The following is an 18,671-nucleotide window of genomic DNA, read 5'->3' as shown; positions in this document are numbered from 1 at the left end:
TTTCTTTCCAGGGATCCGTATGGATTTCCTTTGTAGCAGTTGCTACGATTGGGCGGACGTCTCATTTTCCCCTTAATTAAGAACTTCTCTCCTCCTTGCGGGTTTCCGCAGAACTACTACGTTAAAGAAAAGGTGCGTCCGACTAGAGAGTATGAAGAGGCTGGTCCGCTGCAGATTAAAGTAGCCGAACCGTAAAGCACCTACTCCACGGTATCTCTCAGAGATCGGTGACTATAAGCACCAACGTTCCTTCTTGCTCGTAATCGCTTGAAGAATTTTTGTTGAAATCTAGCATTGTTGAATGATTCGGATTAAGAGCAGATATTCGAAGACGCCACTTTTTCTATTGGTCTTTCTGCCGAAGTGTCCGATTATCACCGGTAACCAGTTTTCGGCATTACCAATCGCTGGCTAATTTGGAATAAATTCCTGTGGCTAACTCGAATAGAAAGACATTACATTATTTTATTTGTCGTCAGTTATTTGAAGAATAAATCACGCTTACAAAAAAGTAAGAAAGGTTGTGCCATTGATAGTTCAATCTCGAACAACTAAGGAAGGAAATATCACGAGTGCTCAATTGGGACGAAGCAGGAACAACATTATGTAGCAAATAAACTTCATTATGATAAAGAAGTAAAATACTTCTGTATAAATTTCGAGTCTAGACGGAGTTTCCATTAGAACTACACTAGCGAAAAATAATTTGGTAAGTGTTGTACGACAGTGTTAAACAATTTGACAGTTGCCAAGGAATGATCGAGAAAGCTTCACACTGTGTCCCTATCTTTGTAGTATTTGTCAAAATGATCCAAATAAACCTGCTGCAACCTCCTCTAATTCCAGCATACTGGAAGACCAGCGCCTTCACAGCTGGGCAGTTGGTTGTTTCCGTATCATTCATATCAATTGCCGGTTAAGCGGACTAGTCAAATAAGATTAAGCAGCTGAAGCCCAAATGTTGCTTACTAATTTGTTTAGATAATCGATTCACAAATCAAACATTTTACACAGCCATAGCTTACTTTTTCTTCTAATGGATTTATATTGAGTTGAGTTGAGTGAACCTCAACTTTTGTTAAGTTTTATTATGTAGAGCTTTAATCTCGCTTACGATTCTAAGTCAACTGACAATACAGGTTGCTCCTAAATTTCAGAACAGGTTTCGTATCTACCCAGCAGGGGCTTCTGGATGAGCAATCGTTTGGTGTCTTGTGACACCATGTACCCGATCACATGGGGGCCGAACCCTTGCTTGCCTAACTGTGCGCGGCTCAGCCGCCCACGGTGAAAAGGGGATCCTGAGGGTTGAGCCGATGCCGGGTATTTGGGCCTTTAAGACCCCTCGTCGGATGCAACACAGACGTTTGCCCTGGGCTTCACGTAGACGGCACCTCCAGACTGACCAACCTGGAGGAAAACGATTGTTGCCTCATCCTGTACACCTCCCGAATCTTCTTCTTTCTCTCTAACTTTTCATCTCTCCTGTCTACCTTGTGCTGCCAATTTTTCAGGCAGCAAAGGTCAACCCTGTGTAGGTAGCTTACCTTGGGTATACCATATATTGTAATAGTAGTGTTGTACAGCTGGCGTATGCAGGACCTGTCCTTTCCAGGTCCTGCAGGGTGCCTTTGTTGGGCTCCGTGGTGAGTAGCTCGCGTTACTGCCAAAACTTCACCTGTATATATAACAGGTTCATTCCCCCCACTCTTGGATCGCCCTCCTAAACGAACGAGCACAGAAGTTTTCAAATTTTCTGGCCGACATAATGACAATTTTCCACGATCTCATGTTATGCATTCAGGGAAAACAGAAAGTGCAGCAAGAGTGATCTCACCTTTTCTGGTTGTAAAAACACGGACTGAGGCTTTTGGTCCTGGTTATAGTCTCCAAGTTGGCAAGCGCTGATCTCCTTCTAGAACTCCGCGACAAGATGCAGCAACACGAAAAATTGTTTAATATAATGTCATTCGAGGATCTCCTAGGGACAGTGCCCCCGTACCGCGCTGTGAACATCATCCATGGAGTCGTTTCCCAAGCTGACCTTATGGAGCTGACTGAGGCTGAACTAATAGAGTGATCACAATGTGATGAATGCCAAGAGATATAATATGAGGCGTCATAGCAAAGAGATCGAAACAAAGCGCTTAATTCTATCTTTCGGACCAAGTATGCTGCCTGAAACCATTGAGACATGGTACATAAAGATCCGGGTCAGGGCGTCGCGCCCAATACTCTTTGATGCTTTAACTGCTAAAAATTTACCCACAGTTGATAGAACTGCCGAAGTCGCAAGACGTGCTAAATGTAGTACAAGTGCCAAAGAACAACAATCTCACAATTGCGAGAACGCCCCACAGCGCGTCAACTGTAACGGGGAGCACGCCACATACTGGCGGTGCTGCCCATCCTGCAAAAGGGGAAAATAGTAACAAAGTGAAGGAAAACATACCATTCATGACGCACACAGGTGGGTGGCATACCTGCCAAAGAACCGCTTTGCCAAACTGGTGCGTCGGAACGAAAGCCACTTGGTAATTTGAAAGTAGCGACACTCCGCCATCCCCACCCCCACCCCTCGCAGCACTTTCCTCCTCAATTCTCCTCACGCGTCAGCGGTGCGCGCTGCGAACGGCACGCTCTTTCTTATTGGCTTCCGCGGACGGGTCGCGGTTTTCGATGAAGGCGCATGATTTCGGACCGGTTGCGCGTCCCAGTAGTGCAGAAAATTTTGAAAAATGGTGATAACTGCAGCGAGAATGCTGAAGGTAACGTTGACGAAGGGCTTGGTTTCTTCTTAAAGCTGTAGGAATGGGCCAAACTGATGTAAAAGCAGCTTTGAGGCGAGTTCTTTCAGTGTGAGCATTGAAGTTGATGATGTGCGAGATGAGTTCGAGCAGGATGTTCAGTATACTAAGGACACCCCGACATTTATGCAATGTACAAATTGTCCCAGCCAAAACGCTCATGAGCCGGCCGTACGAATGACAAAAAAATGAAGCATTAGGGGATGCTTTGATACGAGCAATAAGAAAGGCCCCTTATCTTGCAACCAACACTGCTCTTTGTCGGAACAATTTTTTTTGCCAGTTTCGTGCAGCCACTGCTTCTTGCACAAGCCTTCACGCTTTCCTTGTGGTATCATAAAAACAGCATTACCATCTTCAGGCTCCTTGCTGCAGTTACATGCGCTACAGCACGGCATAGCGCTAGCGCACCATAGGAAACACAGCGCGCAACATTCCCCGCAGGGGCGTCTGCGTGAGCAGGCGTTTGGTGTGTTGCGACACCACGTACCCGAGCACACGAGGGTTGGACCCTCCCGCGTGTAGCCGTGCCCGGCTTAGCCGTGTCTGGGGAAAAGGGGATCCTGGAGGTTGAGCTGATGCTGGGTGTTTGGACCTTTAAGGCCCCCCGGCGGAGGCAACACACCTCTTCGGCCTCGGCTTCACATAGACGGCACCTCCAGGCTGACCCACCTGGAGGAAATCGGCAGTCACCTTTTCCTGTCCTCCTCTTCAATCTTCGTCTTTCTCTCTCACTTTCAATCTTTCCTGTCTTCTCTTCGCTTCTTCTTACTTCCAGACTTCCAGGTGGCGAGGGTTAACCTGGTGTAGTTATCCAACCTTGGGTATCGTATATTAGGTTATAGCGGCGATGCATGGCTGGCGTCTGCAGGCATTTTCCCGACCTTGTAGCGTCCCCTTGTTGGGCTCGGTGGTGGGTGGCCACCATCGCCGCCGAATTTTCCAATTTTTTATGGCTGAAGCTTTTCCCCTATTACCTGATCGCTCCCTGAAGAGGGGGCGCACCGATGAACCTTTCAGCTTTTTTATGCAACCAAAAGAGTCCTTTCCGAAATATCACGTTGTTCACAGCCAACACGAAACTAAGACGGTCCGAATGATATCACCTTTTCTTGTAGCCAAATCCCTCACAGAAGCAATAGGCCCAGGTTACAAAGTAACAAAGATGGGAAGCGGTGATCTTCTTCTTGAAGTTCGCGACAAGCCACAATACGACAGACTTTCGAAACTTGTAGCCTTTGGGGACATTCCTGTCTCAGTAGGCCCACACAGGACGATGAATACAGTGCGCGGGGTCATCTCGGAAGATGACCTTCTCGAACTTAGTGAAAGTAAATTACTTGAAGGATGGCAAGCACAGAACGTTGTCAAAGTGCAAAGGATTAAAATAAGACGAGATGACAAAGAAATACCAACGAGGCATATAATCATGACTTTTGGAACCAGCATTCTCCCTGAATCAATCGAGACCGGTTACTGCAAGCTCCGTGTCAGGCCATACATTCCAAACCCGCGTCGATGTTTTAAGTGTCAACGTTTTGGGCACGGATCCCAAACCTGCAGAGGGCGTGCTACTTGTGCCAAGTGTAGCTCCATTGAACACACTTCTGACGTTTGCAGTTCAGCAACCCACTGTGCCAACTGTGAAGGAGACCACCCTGCTTACTCGCGATCCTGCCCTTCGTGGAAAAAAGAAAAACAAATAATAGAACTCAAGGTGAAACTAAATCTGACTTTCCCAGAGGCACGCAAGCGTTTCTATACCAACAATCAGACCAGTCCTTCTTACACCGATGTGGCGCGCCAGGGGGCAGCACCACATCGTTCGGCTCCCGCCCAAGTCACTCGGAGAGTGACGACGGTCACGCCATCCGCCCCCCTGACTGGGACAGCCAGCGCTGTTCCGTCGCCCGCAAATGAGGGCCAGCAGACCTCCGGGCCTGTTGTACCGAGGGCCACTGCTCGTACAGATCGGCCCACCACTCTCGCGAAAGTGCCTGCCCCGCGGGCATTATCCACCACCTCAGACGAGGTGATGGATACAAGCACAAACCCGGCGTCTCAGACGCCCAAGGAACGGCGCAGCTCCCTCGAGCGCGCCGGGAAGAAAGAGAGAGCTCGTATCAAGGGGCCTGAAAAGGTCTCGTGAGCTTATATAATCTATATTTCTTAGACACACAGCACAAAACACATACAATATGGATACGCAGATAATACAATGGAACGTCAGGGGTTTACTCCACAACCTAGACGACATTAAGGAACTGCTAAATAACTATAATCCAAAGATGCTGTGTGTCCAAGAAACACATCTTAATCCTTCACACACGAACTTTCTCCGGCAGTATGCCATGTACCGAAAAGACCGCAACGACGCTCATGCCTCGTCTGGCGGTGTGGCAATAATTGTAGATAAGGGTGTTGCTTGCCGGCAATTACAACTTAGAACACCCCTAGAGGCAGTTGCAGTTCGTACGATACTGTTTAATAAACTAGTAACAGTTTCCTCAGTATACATCCTTCCGAACTGCCATCTTTCAAAAACGGAATTCCAAAGCTTCATTAATGAACTGGTCGAACCTTATATTGTCGTCGGAGATTTCAATGCACACAACACCCTTTGGGGAGGTTGTCGTTGTGATGCCAGGGGACGCCTAGTAGAAAGCCTCCTCTTCACTACAGGTGCATGTTTGCTAAATAATAAAGAGCCTACATTCTATAGCGTGGCAAACAAAACATTTTCATCGATCGATTTGAGCATTGCATCTGGTACACTCGTTCCGTATCTAGAGTGGAACGTGCTTAAAAACCCATATGGGAGCGACCATTTTCCAATTATCATAAAATCAACAAAACATGATCAATGCTCTCCATGCGTCCCCCACTGGATAGTCGAGTCAGCCGACTGGAAACGTTATAAAGAACTTACCCGCATGACCTGGGAAGACATCTCTGCACTTTCTATTGATGACGCCGTGGCATATCTGACAGCATTTATAGTTGATGCGGCGTCACTGTGTATCCCTGAATCAAATGGTTCGCCCACTAGGCGACGTGTTCCCTGGTGGAATGCGGAGTGCAAAGAAGCTCGTAAAAATCAAAATAAGGCTTGGAGCCACCTTCGCCAATCCCCAACTACCGAAAATCTTATCAATTTCAAGAAAATAAAGTCACTAGGTAGAAGAACACGCCGCCGGGCCAAACGGGAAAGTTGGCAAAAATACATCAATAGCATCAGTTCATATACAGACGAACGGAAAGCCTGGAATAGGGTCAACAAAATAAAAGGCCGTGAAACTCACCCTCTACCTTTAGTAAACACACAAGGAGACACTATTGAGGACCAAGCTGATTCGCTAGGGGCACATTTCCAGTACATCTCCAGCTCATCCCATTACTCAGATACATTTCTAAGATATCAGCGACAAGCGGAACGACAGCCTCTGAACCGGAAAGGAAATAAAAATGAACCTTACAACCGACCATTTAACATGGTGGAATTTCAGTCTGCATTGAACTGTTGCAATAAATCAGCTCCTGGAGGTGATCGAATAGTTTATGAGATGATAGAACACCTACACGCCGAAACACACAAAACACTACTATCACTCTTTAATTCCATATTCTCTGCCAGTTACATTCCATCTGCCTGGAAGCAAGCAGTCGTCATTCCTATTCTCAAAGAGGGCAAGGATCCAACTTCGGTCTGCAGCTACAGGCCTATAGCCCTGACAAGCTGCCTATGCAAACTATTTGAGAAAATTGTAAACAGACGTCTAATTCATTATCTTGAGAGCAACAAAATACTAGACCCCATGCAGTGTAGTTTTAGGGAGGGTAGATGTACGACAGATCACCTTGTCCGCATGGAGGCGAATATCCGAGATGCATTCGTGCATAAGCAGTTTTTATTAGCCGTATTTTTAGATATGGAAAAGGCATACGACACAACCTGGCGTTTTGGAATTCTTCGTGATCTGGCTTGTATGGGTGTCAGAGGCAATCTCTTGAAACTTATTCAAAGCTACCTCTCTAATCGTACGTTCCGTGTGAGGGTTGGTAAAGTACTATCTCGTCAATTTACGCAGGAAACAGGTGTGCCACAAGGTGGTGTACTGAGCTGCACGCTCTTCATCGTAAAAATGGATTCCCTCTATAGCGTCATACCACGAACAATGTTTTATTCAGTGTATGTGGATGACGTACAGATAGGATTTAAATCATGCAATATTTCTATCTGTGAGCGACATATACAGCTTGGCCTAAACAAAATATCTAAGTAGGCTGACGAGAATGGATTCAAGTTAAACCCCCAAAAAAGCACATGCGTTCTATTCTCTAAAAAGAGAGGTATGTTACCTGACTCTGTTGTCCATCTTAACGGACAACCGCTATCTGTCAGCCACGAACATAAATTTTTAGGAATCATCTTAAACTCTAAACTAACATTTGTCCCTCACCTTAAATATCTGAGAGCGAGATGTCTGAAGACAATGAATTTACTAAAGCTCTTGTCCCGCACATCTTGGGGAAGTGATAGGAAATGCCTTTTGAGCCTATACAAAAGTCTTATACGGTCCCGCCTCGACTATGGAGCAATAGTATACAGCTCTGCTGCGCCTAGTGCTTTAAAGATGCTAGATCCCATTCACCACTTGGGTATACGCCTGGCTACAGGCGCTTTTAGGACAAGTCCCGTAGAAAGCCTGTATGTGGAGAGTAATGAATGGTCATTACATCTCCAAAGGACATATTTAACTTTTTCCTATGCTCTCAAGGTCAAATCAGATGTTCAGCATCCATGTCACTCATCTATTCATGAAGATTCTACAGCCAGATTATTTCGTAACCACCCAGCTATTAGACCTCCGTTGAGCCTTCGTTTGACAACACTGGCAGAAGAAACAGGTATCTCAGTCCCAGAGAATGTCCTAATGACACCCACTCGCCTGCTCCCACCATGGGAATGGCAGACCATTGAATGCGACGTCTCTTTCGTAGAAATATCTAAGAGGGCACCAGAAGCACATATAGAATCCCATTTTCGTGAACTTCAGGAGAAGTACTCCTGTATAGAATATTATACAGACGCTTCCAAGTCCTCTAAAGGTGTTTCCTACGCAGCTCTGGGACCTTCATTTTCAGTATCCGGAACACTTAATCCACACACAAGTATATTTGCAGCTGAAGCCTACGCTATACTCTCGGCTGTTCAAAACATTAGGCTCACAAAACTTGCGAGGGCTATTGTATTTACAGACTCATTAAGCGTAGTCAGAGCCCTACTTAGACCAAGAAAATATAAAAACTCAGTTTTTAGTGAGCTGTACAGTCTGTTGTGCTCCCTATATATGTGCAATCAAGTGATTGTGATATGCTGGGTACCTGGTCACAAAGGTATAAAAGGCAACGAAGCTGGTGACGAAAGCGCTGGGTCAGTAACTTTTAGCGATGCAGATTCAAATATCCCCATCCCTGCCACAGACCTAAAGCCTTTTCTACGCAGTAAATTGCGGAATCATTGGCAAGGCGAATGGGATAAACAAGCAATAAATAAGCTTCACATGATAAAACCAAAACTGGGGAACTGGATAAATGGGAAAATAGCAAGGTACAAGGAAGTACTCCTTTGCCGATTAAGGATAGGCCACACATACGGAACCCACTCTCATCTCTTGACTGGGGACGATCGTCCAACTTGTGTTAAGTGCGGCAATAATCTCACTGTCCTCCATGCTCTTATTCAGTGCCCTGCATTAGAAACAGAGAGGAAAAAGTATTTCCCTGCTGCATATCGCGAGAATTTACCCCTTCACCCTGCATTTTTTCTTAACGATGAACCTCTTTTTATACTGCAAACAGTTTTAGAGTTTTTAGCCGAAACAGACACCCTGAAGATCATCTGGCCAGGCAACTTTTAAGCACACGACTAACAGCCCTGCATTCAAGGGCTCTCTTGAAACTCTGGTGTCAGTGTTATGGTTTCATTGCATCATATTTTAACAAAACCCATTGCCATAGACCACATCACATCGTAGTCACCGTCATTATTTTACCACCTATATATTCCACTCCATTTACAGCGCAAGTTTTTTAGGCCCTTTTACAGCCATATCACATCTGCCATGATGAGTTCATTGTGCATGTCATCCACAATACATCGTCAACATTACCACATGTCATGGCGCTCTTTGGTCAAACCTGGCCCTTGCGCCATAAAACACCACACATCATCATCACAGCGCGCAACATTCGCTGCAACGAGCCAGCTCCGAGCTAAGGAGAAAAATGCCGGTAGCAAAAACGAAAGACAAGCAAAACGCAAGATGGGCTCGTTTGCAGGGGCAATGGCAAGGAGACCAATCGTGCAGAAAAACGGGGGGGGGGGAGAATGGTTCCCACGGGGGGACGTGCAAGGGGGGAGGAGGAGGCAGGAGGTCGCGTGGCGGCGGCAGAGTTCAAAGAGTGGCGGTACTTTCAAATTATCAAGGGATGGATGGATGGATGGATGGATGGATGGATGTTATGAGCGTCTCCTTTGGAACGGGGCGGCGGGTTGCATCACCAACCTCTTGCTATTATACTGCCTAATGTCCTACCTAAGTTAAACAATAAAAAAGAAAACAAAAACACTATGAACTACCCCAGCCAAATTTTCTGATCCCATATTTCGAACTGTGCTTTTGTACGTCTCCGTTTTTTATCGTTTCCCTACTTTTCTTCAACCAATCCTCCAATCGCCTCTTACTAATCTCTATTGCGGACATGTTTACTTTTCCACTGCTCTCGCTGAACCCAAGTGCTTCAAGGAGGCCAGTGGCGCCTAAATCGACCGCTGAATAGACATCTTCACATTCTAATAAAACATGCTCCATAGTCTCCCTAGCTTTACTGCAGCAAGCACATGCTTCTTCTTCCGACTTATATCTCGCTTTATACGTGCATGTTCTAAGACATCCCGATCTCGCTTCGAAAAGTAATGAGCTTCCCTTTGAGTTATAATAAATTGTTTCTTTCCTGATTTCGTTATTTCCTTTTAAGTAGTTACTCATGGCAGGTTCCTTTTGCATGACCGCCACCCATGAGATTATTTCAGCCTCTCTGACTTTCCGCTTGACCTTCTTGCTGTGTTGCCCACCGTACAGGCCGCATACTTGCTGGTTAGCTTCCTAGTTCTTTTCCTCCACTGTGAATCAATGTTTTTCCTGTACAGATACCTGCACACTCTCCCAGCCCATTTACTTTCTTCCATATTCCTCAGCCCCTCTTCATACTCAATTTTACTGCGAGCTTCCCTCACTTCAAAACTAGTCCAGCCCATATCACCCTGCGCGGCTTCATTTGTAGTCTTCCCGTGAGCGCCCAATGCGAGGCGACCCACTGACCTTTGGTTCCCGTCGAATGTTGATTGTACCCCTGATTTAAAGCAAAGAACCGCTTTTCCAAAAGTATGTCCTGGAACCATTACACCTTTTCACATATTTTGGAGGACCTCGTACCTATTGTATCCCCATAGCTCTCAGTGCTTGACTATGGCTGCATTTCTCTTCCCCTTCACTATTATTGTTTTTTTCCTGTGTTTCGAAATATCCATTGTCTTTGTTTATTGACATACCAACATATTTATATTCTGTTACCTGAGGTATTTCCTGGCCCTGTATCTCCACTGTCTGTTCAGTTTTCATTGAATACCATAACACCTGATTTGCTAACACTAAATTTCAAACCTAAATTTAGTAACCTGACACCTACTTACAGAAAATGGTACCAATATACCCAGGGTCAACGTGATCAGGGTACTAGGCTTTTTCTTTGACGCTAACGGTGGAAACCACACGGAGCTCACGAAAATCACCCTTAAAACGGATAATGCGTACAGGATAATCAGACGCCTGGCAGAAAGACACAAGGGAATGAAAGAAGATGACCTCATCAGGTTAATCAACTCTTTCGTGCTCTGTCATTTTTTCCTCCTCATCGAGTCTGTTTTATGTCATGAAGGTAATGCACCGAATCACCTCACGTTATATAGACGCGGCTTGCCGCTCAACCAGCAGACAGGCGCCAAGGCTGTACCCAACGAAGTCGTCGGGTAACCGGCGTTGTTCCGAACAACCCGAGGCACACCTCAAGGATGACAGGTCGCGTTTCGGGGTTGTTTCAGGTAAGCAAGGAAACCTTTCGCCCTGCAAACGTGTGCAGGCAAGCAAGCCACACTTCCGACGGGGATTCGTCGCGTCTGAGCACGTCTTTTGAGAAACAAAGACGCCATTCGTCACCCCACCCCCCCCCCCCCCCCCCCAACATGTGCAGGCAATCAAGCGAGCGTCCAGGCTCCGCAGTGACTGCTTTCCCGTGAGAGAAATATTCTGTTCTTCTTGTGCCCAAGGATGGATTGGAGAGCCGGTGACCCCAAACATATTTAAGGCCCTGCCGGCCCATTGTCAATGCAGACGGTCCCGTTTGACGCTGTCGTTCTGCGACGAGAACTGAACAGGCGCGTCTCTCAACAGCCTAACGACGTCGCATCACACAATCTTAAATACAATCCACGTAAATCTGAAGAAAAGACGAGGACTTCGGCGTTTAGAGTGCAGAATAATGCTATTTATTTCTATCACAATGAAAGACAGACGGCCGAACCTCTTACCCAGCGAAAACACGAAAAAAAAAATGCCCCGCAAAACATATCGTCTCTTCCCATACAGGTGAAAGACAGCGGGACAAAAATTCCTTAGCAAATACGCACTGCAGTTTAAGGTGCCCACGAGCGGGTTTGACGAAACAATAGTCCACGCTCCGGCACTCTCAACGGGTTTCGAGGCGAGAGCGAGGGCAAATTCACTAACCGCGGTGGTAATAAGCGTAAGTGACGCTTTGAACATTCTGTCGTCATGAGTCAGGCGCCCCAGTCTTTATCCGCGTTTCAAGGCAACGCATTTAAAGCGAAGAAGGATGCAAGCTGTAGCAGAAAAATGCCCGTTACACTTCCTACGTGCCTCCATGCCTGCGACGGCAGGCGCCACCAACAGATACCACGTACCAAACAACATAGAATGACCCGGCAACCATGTGGGTCGAATCCTACCCAAAAGGCACCGCGCGCAATGCCCCGGAGTGCCGGAGGGACGACGTCAGAGGAGGTTGGCTTGCCGAAGCTGGCGGAGTCACGCGACGTTCCTTTGCAGTTTTATTGCGATAAAAATTATATGGACACTCTAGGTGCATTTGTCGTCGGCGTCGCCGTGGCCGTGATGTTCCGTGTAAAGTTAAAGGGCAATAACAGTGTCGCAGCGCACCGTCTGCTGTATGTTCCAGTGAAAGCACGCAAGGAGAGCCGATGATCGCCGCTCAATGTGGCGCACGCCGGAAGAAAGCGAAGAACGTTTGCGAGCGCTGCAATCACCACGCACAAGCGGGCATTTCACGTCGTATATTTCTGCATTTCGCGGGCATCTGCAGTAAGCGGGAAAACACCAATACCCAACAGATAGAAAGTTAGAAACCGTTTAATGGGACGTTTTGCAAACCACTCTACAACTTCCTAATTGGAATTTTTTGCCTAGCTTTGTTGCTTCCGAGGTTGGTTAATTATTCTTGACTAATTACACAATTAGGCAGGATACAAAAAATAGTGTGAGTAAGTCAATACAATAGTCAGCAACATGCTGTTGGTCGCGTCGTGTTAGAGTGCATGGGCATATTTTTAAACTGTGGCTAAAGTTAGCTAGGACACCTTGTACATAAGCTTCACATATTTGCTCAAAGTCCACTCTCATCCTGAAGAGCCATTTTATCAAAGTGATAATGATGTGACGTCTACCACACTAGTTCCAAACCGATCTTCAATGAGAAAGCCTTTCTCATTACACGTTAGCAAGCTGAGAGAAGAAGTGAATGTCCCACTACATGTACATCCACTGACACCTTCAATAAGGCTGTCGCCACCGTGACTGTGACAACTGCAAGAATGCGACACGTCATGTGTCAAAGTTACAAAACACGCCATAGGGATGCACATCCGTATGCACTGTCTGGAACAGCATTCGAAGTACTCCTGTGAAGAATTTTATAGCGACGCATGTCACCAAATGACGTATACCATGCGGCAGTAGGGCCATCCTTCTCGGAATGCAGTGTTCTGCACGCAAAGACGAGCATCTTCACGACAGAGGCCTATGCGTTACTCTCGAATGTAAAACATATGAAGACATTAAAACTACAAAAAGCTGTCATACTTGCAGACTCTCCAAGCGTAGCAAGAGCTTTAGTGTCTCTGTGGAAATATAATAATCCAGTAGTCAATGAGCTCTACTCATCTCTATATACTATCTATGCATACAACCAGCATATCGTAATTTGTTGGGTGCCAGGGAACACAGTCATATGCTTGTAGATGAACTTCCTACATCCATAACAACAGCCTGTAACTCTACCTACCATAGCTATCCCTCCCATGGTTAAGCCTCTTTCGCGCAAAAAAGCTGAGAAACTTTTGGCAATCCGTCTGGGACCGTGAAACCTGAAATATATTTCATTTAATTAGGCCCCACTTATGAAACTGCCTTTCGTTAACGAAAGCGTGACAGACTGATGTCATGTTCTGTCGACTGTGAATAGGACACGCATACGGTACTCATGCCTACCTGCTGACTAGTGGTGAACCTCCCCTCTGAGGTAGGCGTAGTAAGAGGCTGGCCGTTGTCGACGTCCTGGTGGAGTGTCGCGAAGCAGAGGCTGAACAAAAGAAAAGCACTTTCTTCTAGCACACCAATGCCACATTCCCCTTCATCCGGTTTCTTGGAGCAGAACCAATTTTTGACCATAATTCAGTTTAAAATTTTTGTACAATATGTAGATTTATTGCGTGTTATAAAACCACGAGACTCGCAGCACATCCTCTCCCCAGAGGTTGCTGCGGCAATAATAGTGACCTGTATGGCACGCGCCTCCAGCCTCTTCTGCCTAAGTGCACTAGTGAGGCAGCAGTGCTACTTCTAGGCAAGTATTTTGGTATATCATCTCTTCGTAATACGTCGTTTCTGCATAGTATGCCATGTATCATTATCAAGTTATGATGTGTATATATTTACACCTTTTTCAACTAATATTTTTTTGAGGCCTTTATACAGCCGTGTTACACCCACGTATCGATATTCATTATTCAAATACGAATGACAGCCTATCACTACGCCGTGGGCGCTATTTGGCCACATCTCACCCTTGTGCCGGCAAAGTCCAATAATAATAATAATAATAATAATAATAATAATAATAATAATAATAATAATAATAATAATAATAATAATAATTCGTTCAGATCTTCAGAAAATTACAGTTCTGGTGAATTATGGCGTTTGAAATTTAACTCGATATATATTGAGGTTTCGTGTGGTAGCATCTCGAGGTAAGCAACCGAGTCAAAAGCTCGCCAACCAGTTTTTCTTCGTTTGGTCGAGTGCTTTCAAAAGATACTGAACAAAACGATGACAAGAACGACAGAAGCATCGAAATTCAACTCGGAATACGCGAATGTTCCGATATGCAGCGCTTATTTTACATATTTTTAAACGGACGGCTGTATTTTTGGAGAATTGTGCATGCGCGGCGGCGGCAAGCGGGCATGCGTGGGGCTGCGCGCCCACCGCCGTGACGCCATGTATAGCGGCTTGCAGCAGCAGCACGAGCAACCATGGGGTTTCCTACAATAATTACAAGACGAAACTCTGGGGTGACAATCGTTAGCCAGCATGGGAATGATTATAACTACATGAATTTGTCTCATCTTGGTGCTTGTGGATTCAGACGTTCTTTTGGCTTGGTTTATTATGCTTCTTATGCCTTCATTGTCCTATATTTATACGGAACAGCCGCCACAGTGTGGCTGCACTGAGGAGGAAGAAGACGGCGTGTGCCCGCTGGCTATAGCGTCGCCATTTTGGCCTCCGTTAGCTACCCTGTAAATAAATTGTAAATAGCATTGGGAATCAGCTACACGTACCAATATCTCAGAGAAATCTATATTTTTGGAAGTTCAGAAGGACGCTGCGAACGCACACAATGGTTACCAATTGCGACGATTCAGCTGGTCGAAGTGGCCAAATCGAAACGCGCCAAGCGTTTCAAGGCATTGGTTTGCCAGCGATAAATTCATAAGGGTGTTTCGTGTCGCTTGTCGATGCATGCGTCCGTGGCGTAATGGCTTCAATATCGGGCCTCCGCGTTAGAGTCCCTGTGTTCGAATCCTGCCATTCGGCAATTTTACGAATGATTATTTAATTATTAATTGCTCACTACTTTGTTGAAAATGGCGAGTTTACATAATCACGAAGCGCCCTTGAAGCCAGAAGGACGAGGTTTAGGCAAATCGATGTACATCCTATGATTCCCACGCTGGCCGTAGCGCCCCCATTGCAGCTCCCGTAGACACTAGCGCCAGAGTTCTCTCTAGTAATCATAGTCCGAAACTCCATGGGCATCTAGTGCTTGCCTGGCGTCCGCGTGCCTTGCTCTTCGCGCCCATGTTGACTGCGATGGGCGCGCAGCGCAAATCCATATCCTCTGAAGCTTCGTCTCTGCCGGAATGGTATGACACGGCCTGTCCAAAGAGGTTGTATCTCGCCCGACAATACTTTTCGCACACCCTAGCGCGCGCAGCAGCGGAAAGGCATTCCTCCTGCTTTGTGCTAGGTGCCTCATTGATCACCTTGCAAAGCAGCACACAACACGAACGGTGATTCTGAAGTCATCGGTACATACTTCGAGCGCTGTCCATGCGCATGGGGAGTTTGTGCCTGAGAACAAGGTTGTGTCAAAAAATTTCAGTACCCCAGCTTTCATTTAGGTTGAATACCTCGGCGGTGGAAGTTTTGATCAGTATCCGTTTAATGCCCAAAGCGCCCATCATTTCCCTGAATGACTTCTCGAACATGGTCCTATCTGGTTAAGAACAGTCACAGCTTTGTGCGTGCGTGCGTGCGTGAGTGGGTGTGTGTGTTTCTGTGAAAACAAATTAGGTTGTAATATATTGTAGTCATGTAGTGGTACAGTGATGAACTGAAATTATAAGCGCATCCAACCTAGACTGTTCTGTTTGCATGTATTAGTTGCACTCTGTCTCTATGTTCCGGCAAACACGGAAAAGGCTTTCGGCGATGAAGAGTCCGTTAGCGTTATGAGCTCTCTTCAGCTGCTCTGTTCTGTAAGCAACGCGGTATCACTGTGATATTTGATACACATACATATATCTTATGAGTCTCGTCAGGTTTTATTTGAAATGCGCCTTTAAGGCAGTAAGAATAGATGGAAGCTTCTTGTTATTTATTTTATTTAAATTTTTTTTTCATCGTCGTTCAAACAAGACAGTCACGATATTTTGCTTCCTTATAGCTTCTACGCGGCTGAATTGCTAATATAAGACACATTTTCTCCACCCAGCGCAGCTTAGCAAACTGTTGACTCATCTGATTGTTCTCCCTGTATTTCGTCTCTCTCTCTCTCTTCTGACGCGAAACTGGCTTTCATAGGCCCAGCTTTTCGACTTAGAGTACAAGAAACGTTTTCCTTTTTTTTCACAGACACCTGACAGAAGGCTACGAGTGTTCATTTGCAGTATTTTTGACTTCAGAAGGTAAGAATTCATTACAACGGTGATCAATCCTTTGAATATCGGTTTGTTATGCTGCTCTTATTTTCAACGACGTGTCTAAATATATGTCGCACGTCCACGGTAGCATATATTTAAAATCTATCTTGAGATACGGTGGATCCATAGGGAGAAACCTCTTCCACAATGCCGCACTTTCGAGGCTTCACACTATCTTCAGAGTGGTTAAATACGTACAGATCAGCGCATCATACGCGCATAACTTGTGTGATGACATGTGCAAAGTGCGATTATGCACACAATGAACTGCCGTCCGGCCGTGTCTAACTCCTTTTCCGTGTGTGCGCCTCATTTGTGTTTCGCTGGTACCCGCTTTTTTCAAGTTCATCATGCACCAACTGGCTCAAGAGCTTGCGCTAATTAGCGACAATCTACGTGCACTTGCTCACTTCAAAGGCAGTCAGTGTCAACCCTGCCGAGAGCTCACTTGCGAGACAGGCGTCAAGAAAAGGCTGTAGGCGTTAACTATGTCATAGATCAAAGGTCTAGACTATAATTAAGACTGTTGAGATATGTGCTTCATGATTTTTGTTAATTTTGGCATTCCCGTAGTCCAATTCCTGTTCAGTTTGCGTACTGTATATCCTATACTCTAACCTTTCATCTATAACGTAGCGAACCCTGTTGGGAACCTGGTTCTGGGTTCATGGTTTGGAGGCGAGCATCACTCAGGCGGTTGCTTGCCTATGCTGCCGGAGTGCCTAAAACGGGCTTTACCTAAAATGAAATAGCTCACCTGCGCTATAGGAGTCCGTCTTTTTCGAAGCTTCTGAGCCTTTTTTGGTCACCTAGTGGTGTAAATTTGATATCATCGGATCCGTGAAGAAGAGAAGATTCAGCGGATACCTGATTTTGAGGTGGGCCACCCCTTTTTTGGACTTCGTTGGAACTTTTGTGCTCATGCCACGCTGGCCGAGAGCTAGTGTCTGGTAGACCTAGCGCGGCATGGCAGCAATGCATGTTGAAGGGGACGTGCTCCCGGTGGAGGACTTTACTGAAGACCTGGGATGGCGGACAGTGTCCAACCGAAAATCTAGAACTACGACGAGGCATGGAGATGGATTGGACGAGGCATGAACGACGGGGCGCAGGTGAACGGCGCGGAGGCTCGGCAATCAAGAATCGCATTGTGAAGGCGTCGCGCATGCCACCGATGCCACAAGAACACATCAAAATAGTCATTCGCCCACGGGGTGGACTGAATTTGGAGAAAGTTAGCTCTACAGCGGTGGGCAAGGCAATCGTAGAGGCGGCAGGCCTCGGTATTGAACAGGTTCGGGAAGATGTTATCTGCCCGAACTTTATGCAAAATATCTTGGTGGCTAGTACGCCAGAAAGGAGCAACGCTGAACGATATGTGAGACTCAGGTCAATCAGAGTGGCAGACAAGGATTTTGAAGTCAGTGCGTACGAGACGGCCCCACACACTACGTGTAAGGGGGTCATTCGCAATTTAGACATTATGGATGGCCCCGCGACGCTTGAGCGGAACATTGTTAACGATCGCAATCCGCTGGCTATGGCGGTCAAACGAATCAAAAACACAGGATCAGTCATCATTGTTTTCGACGGGTTAAAGGTGCCCAATTTCGTCAGATATGGGCCAACTCTGGTACGGTGCTTCCTGTATCGAAAGCAGTTGGACGTATGTTATGTGTGTGGCAAGCTTGGACATCGGGCGGATGTCTGCCCAGCCCCCGATTGTTTTGAATGCCGAGGATGCGGGGCTCGGAACCCTGAAGAGGATCACAACTGTGTGCCTTGTTGCAAGCTTTGTGGCGGACGACACCTGACCGCGGATAAACAATGCAGACAACGATACCAGCTTCCCTACGTCGTGCGTGTTCGACGACAGGAGAGAGCCAGGGCGGAGCTAACGGCGGAACAGGAGGCAGCCGAGATGGTGCAGCTGGTGAGCGCCCGCCAACGCTCTAAGGGACGCTCGCGCTCTAGGAGCCGCTCCAGGTCGAGGCAGCGGCCATCTTCTGGGACTCGTACGACCAGGAGCCGATCCGTTTCTATGGAGGCGCGGGTGCGCTTTCCTGCAGCTGGTGGCGGCGGCGGCGCAGCTGGGAGCCAGACCACCTGGGCTGACAAGGTCAAGGGTGGCATCAGCGCCGGCCGAGCGCGCGAGCAGCGCCAGGAGCATGTGGATGGTAATAAGGATAGGGATAGGATTGCGCAATTGGAGAGACAGA

The 18,671-nt window shown here is 46.6% G+C and overlaps 1 protein-coding gene across 1 annotated transcript in view; it reads left to right on the top strand.

Moving 5' to 3' along the window:
• Window positions 1–18,671, top strand: part of LOC135917236 (probable thiopurine S-methyltransferase) — a 63,618-nt gene that overhangs the window by 16,005 nt on the left and 28,942 nt on the right. The window contains exon 4 of the mRNA XM_065450773.2: window positions 16,385–16,437. Coding sequence (XP_065306845.2) covers window positions 16,385–16,437 — 53 coding nt within the window. The remainder of the gene's footprint in view (window positions 1–16,384; window positions 16,438–18,671) is intronic.

The sequence above is a fragment of the Dermacentor albipictus genome, chromosome 7 (genome assembly GCF_038994185.2).
Source record: "Dermacentor albipictus isolate Rhodes 1998 colony chromosome 7, USDA_Dalb.pri_finalv2, whole genome shotgun sequence".
Classification (NCBI taxonomy): domain Eukaryota; kingdom Metazoa; phylum Arthropoda; class Arachnida; order Ixodida; family Ixodidae; genus Dermacentor; species Dermacentor albipictus.
The sequence above is the reverse complement of the archived record's forward strand: the minus strand, read 5'-3'. Positions and strand labels throughout refer to the sequence as shown.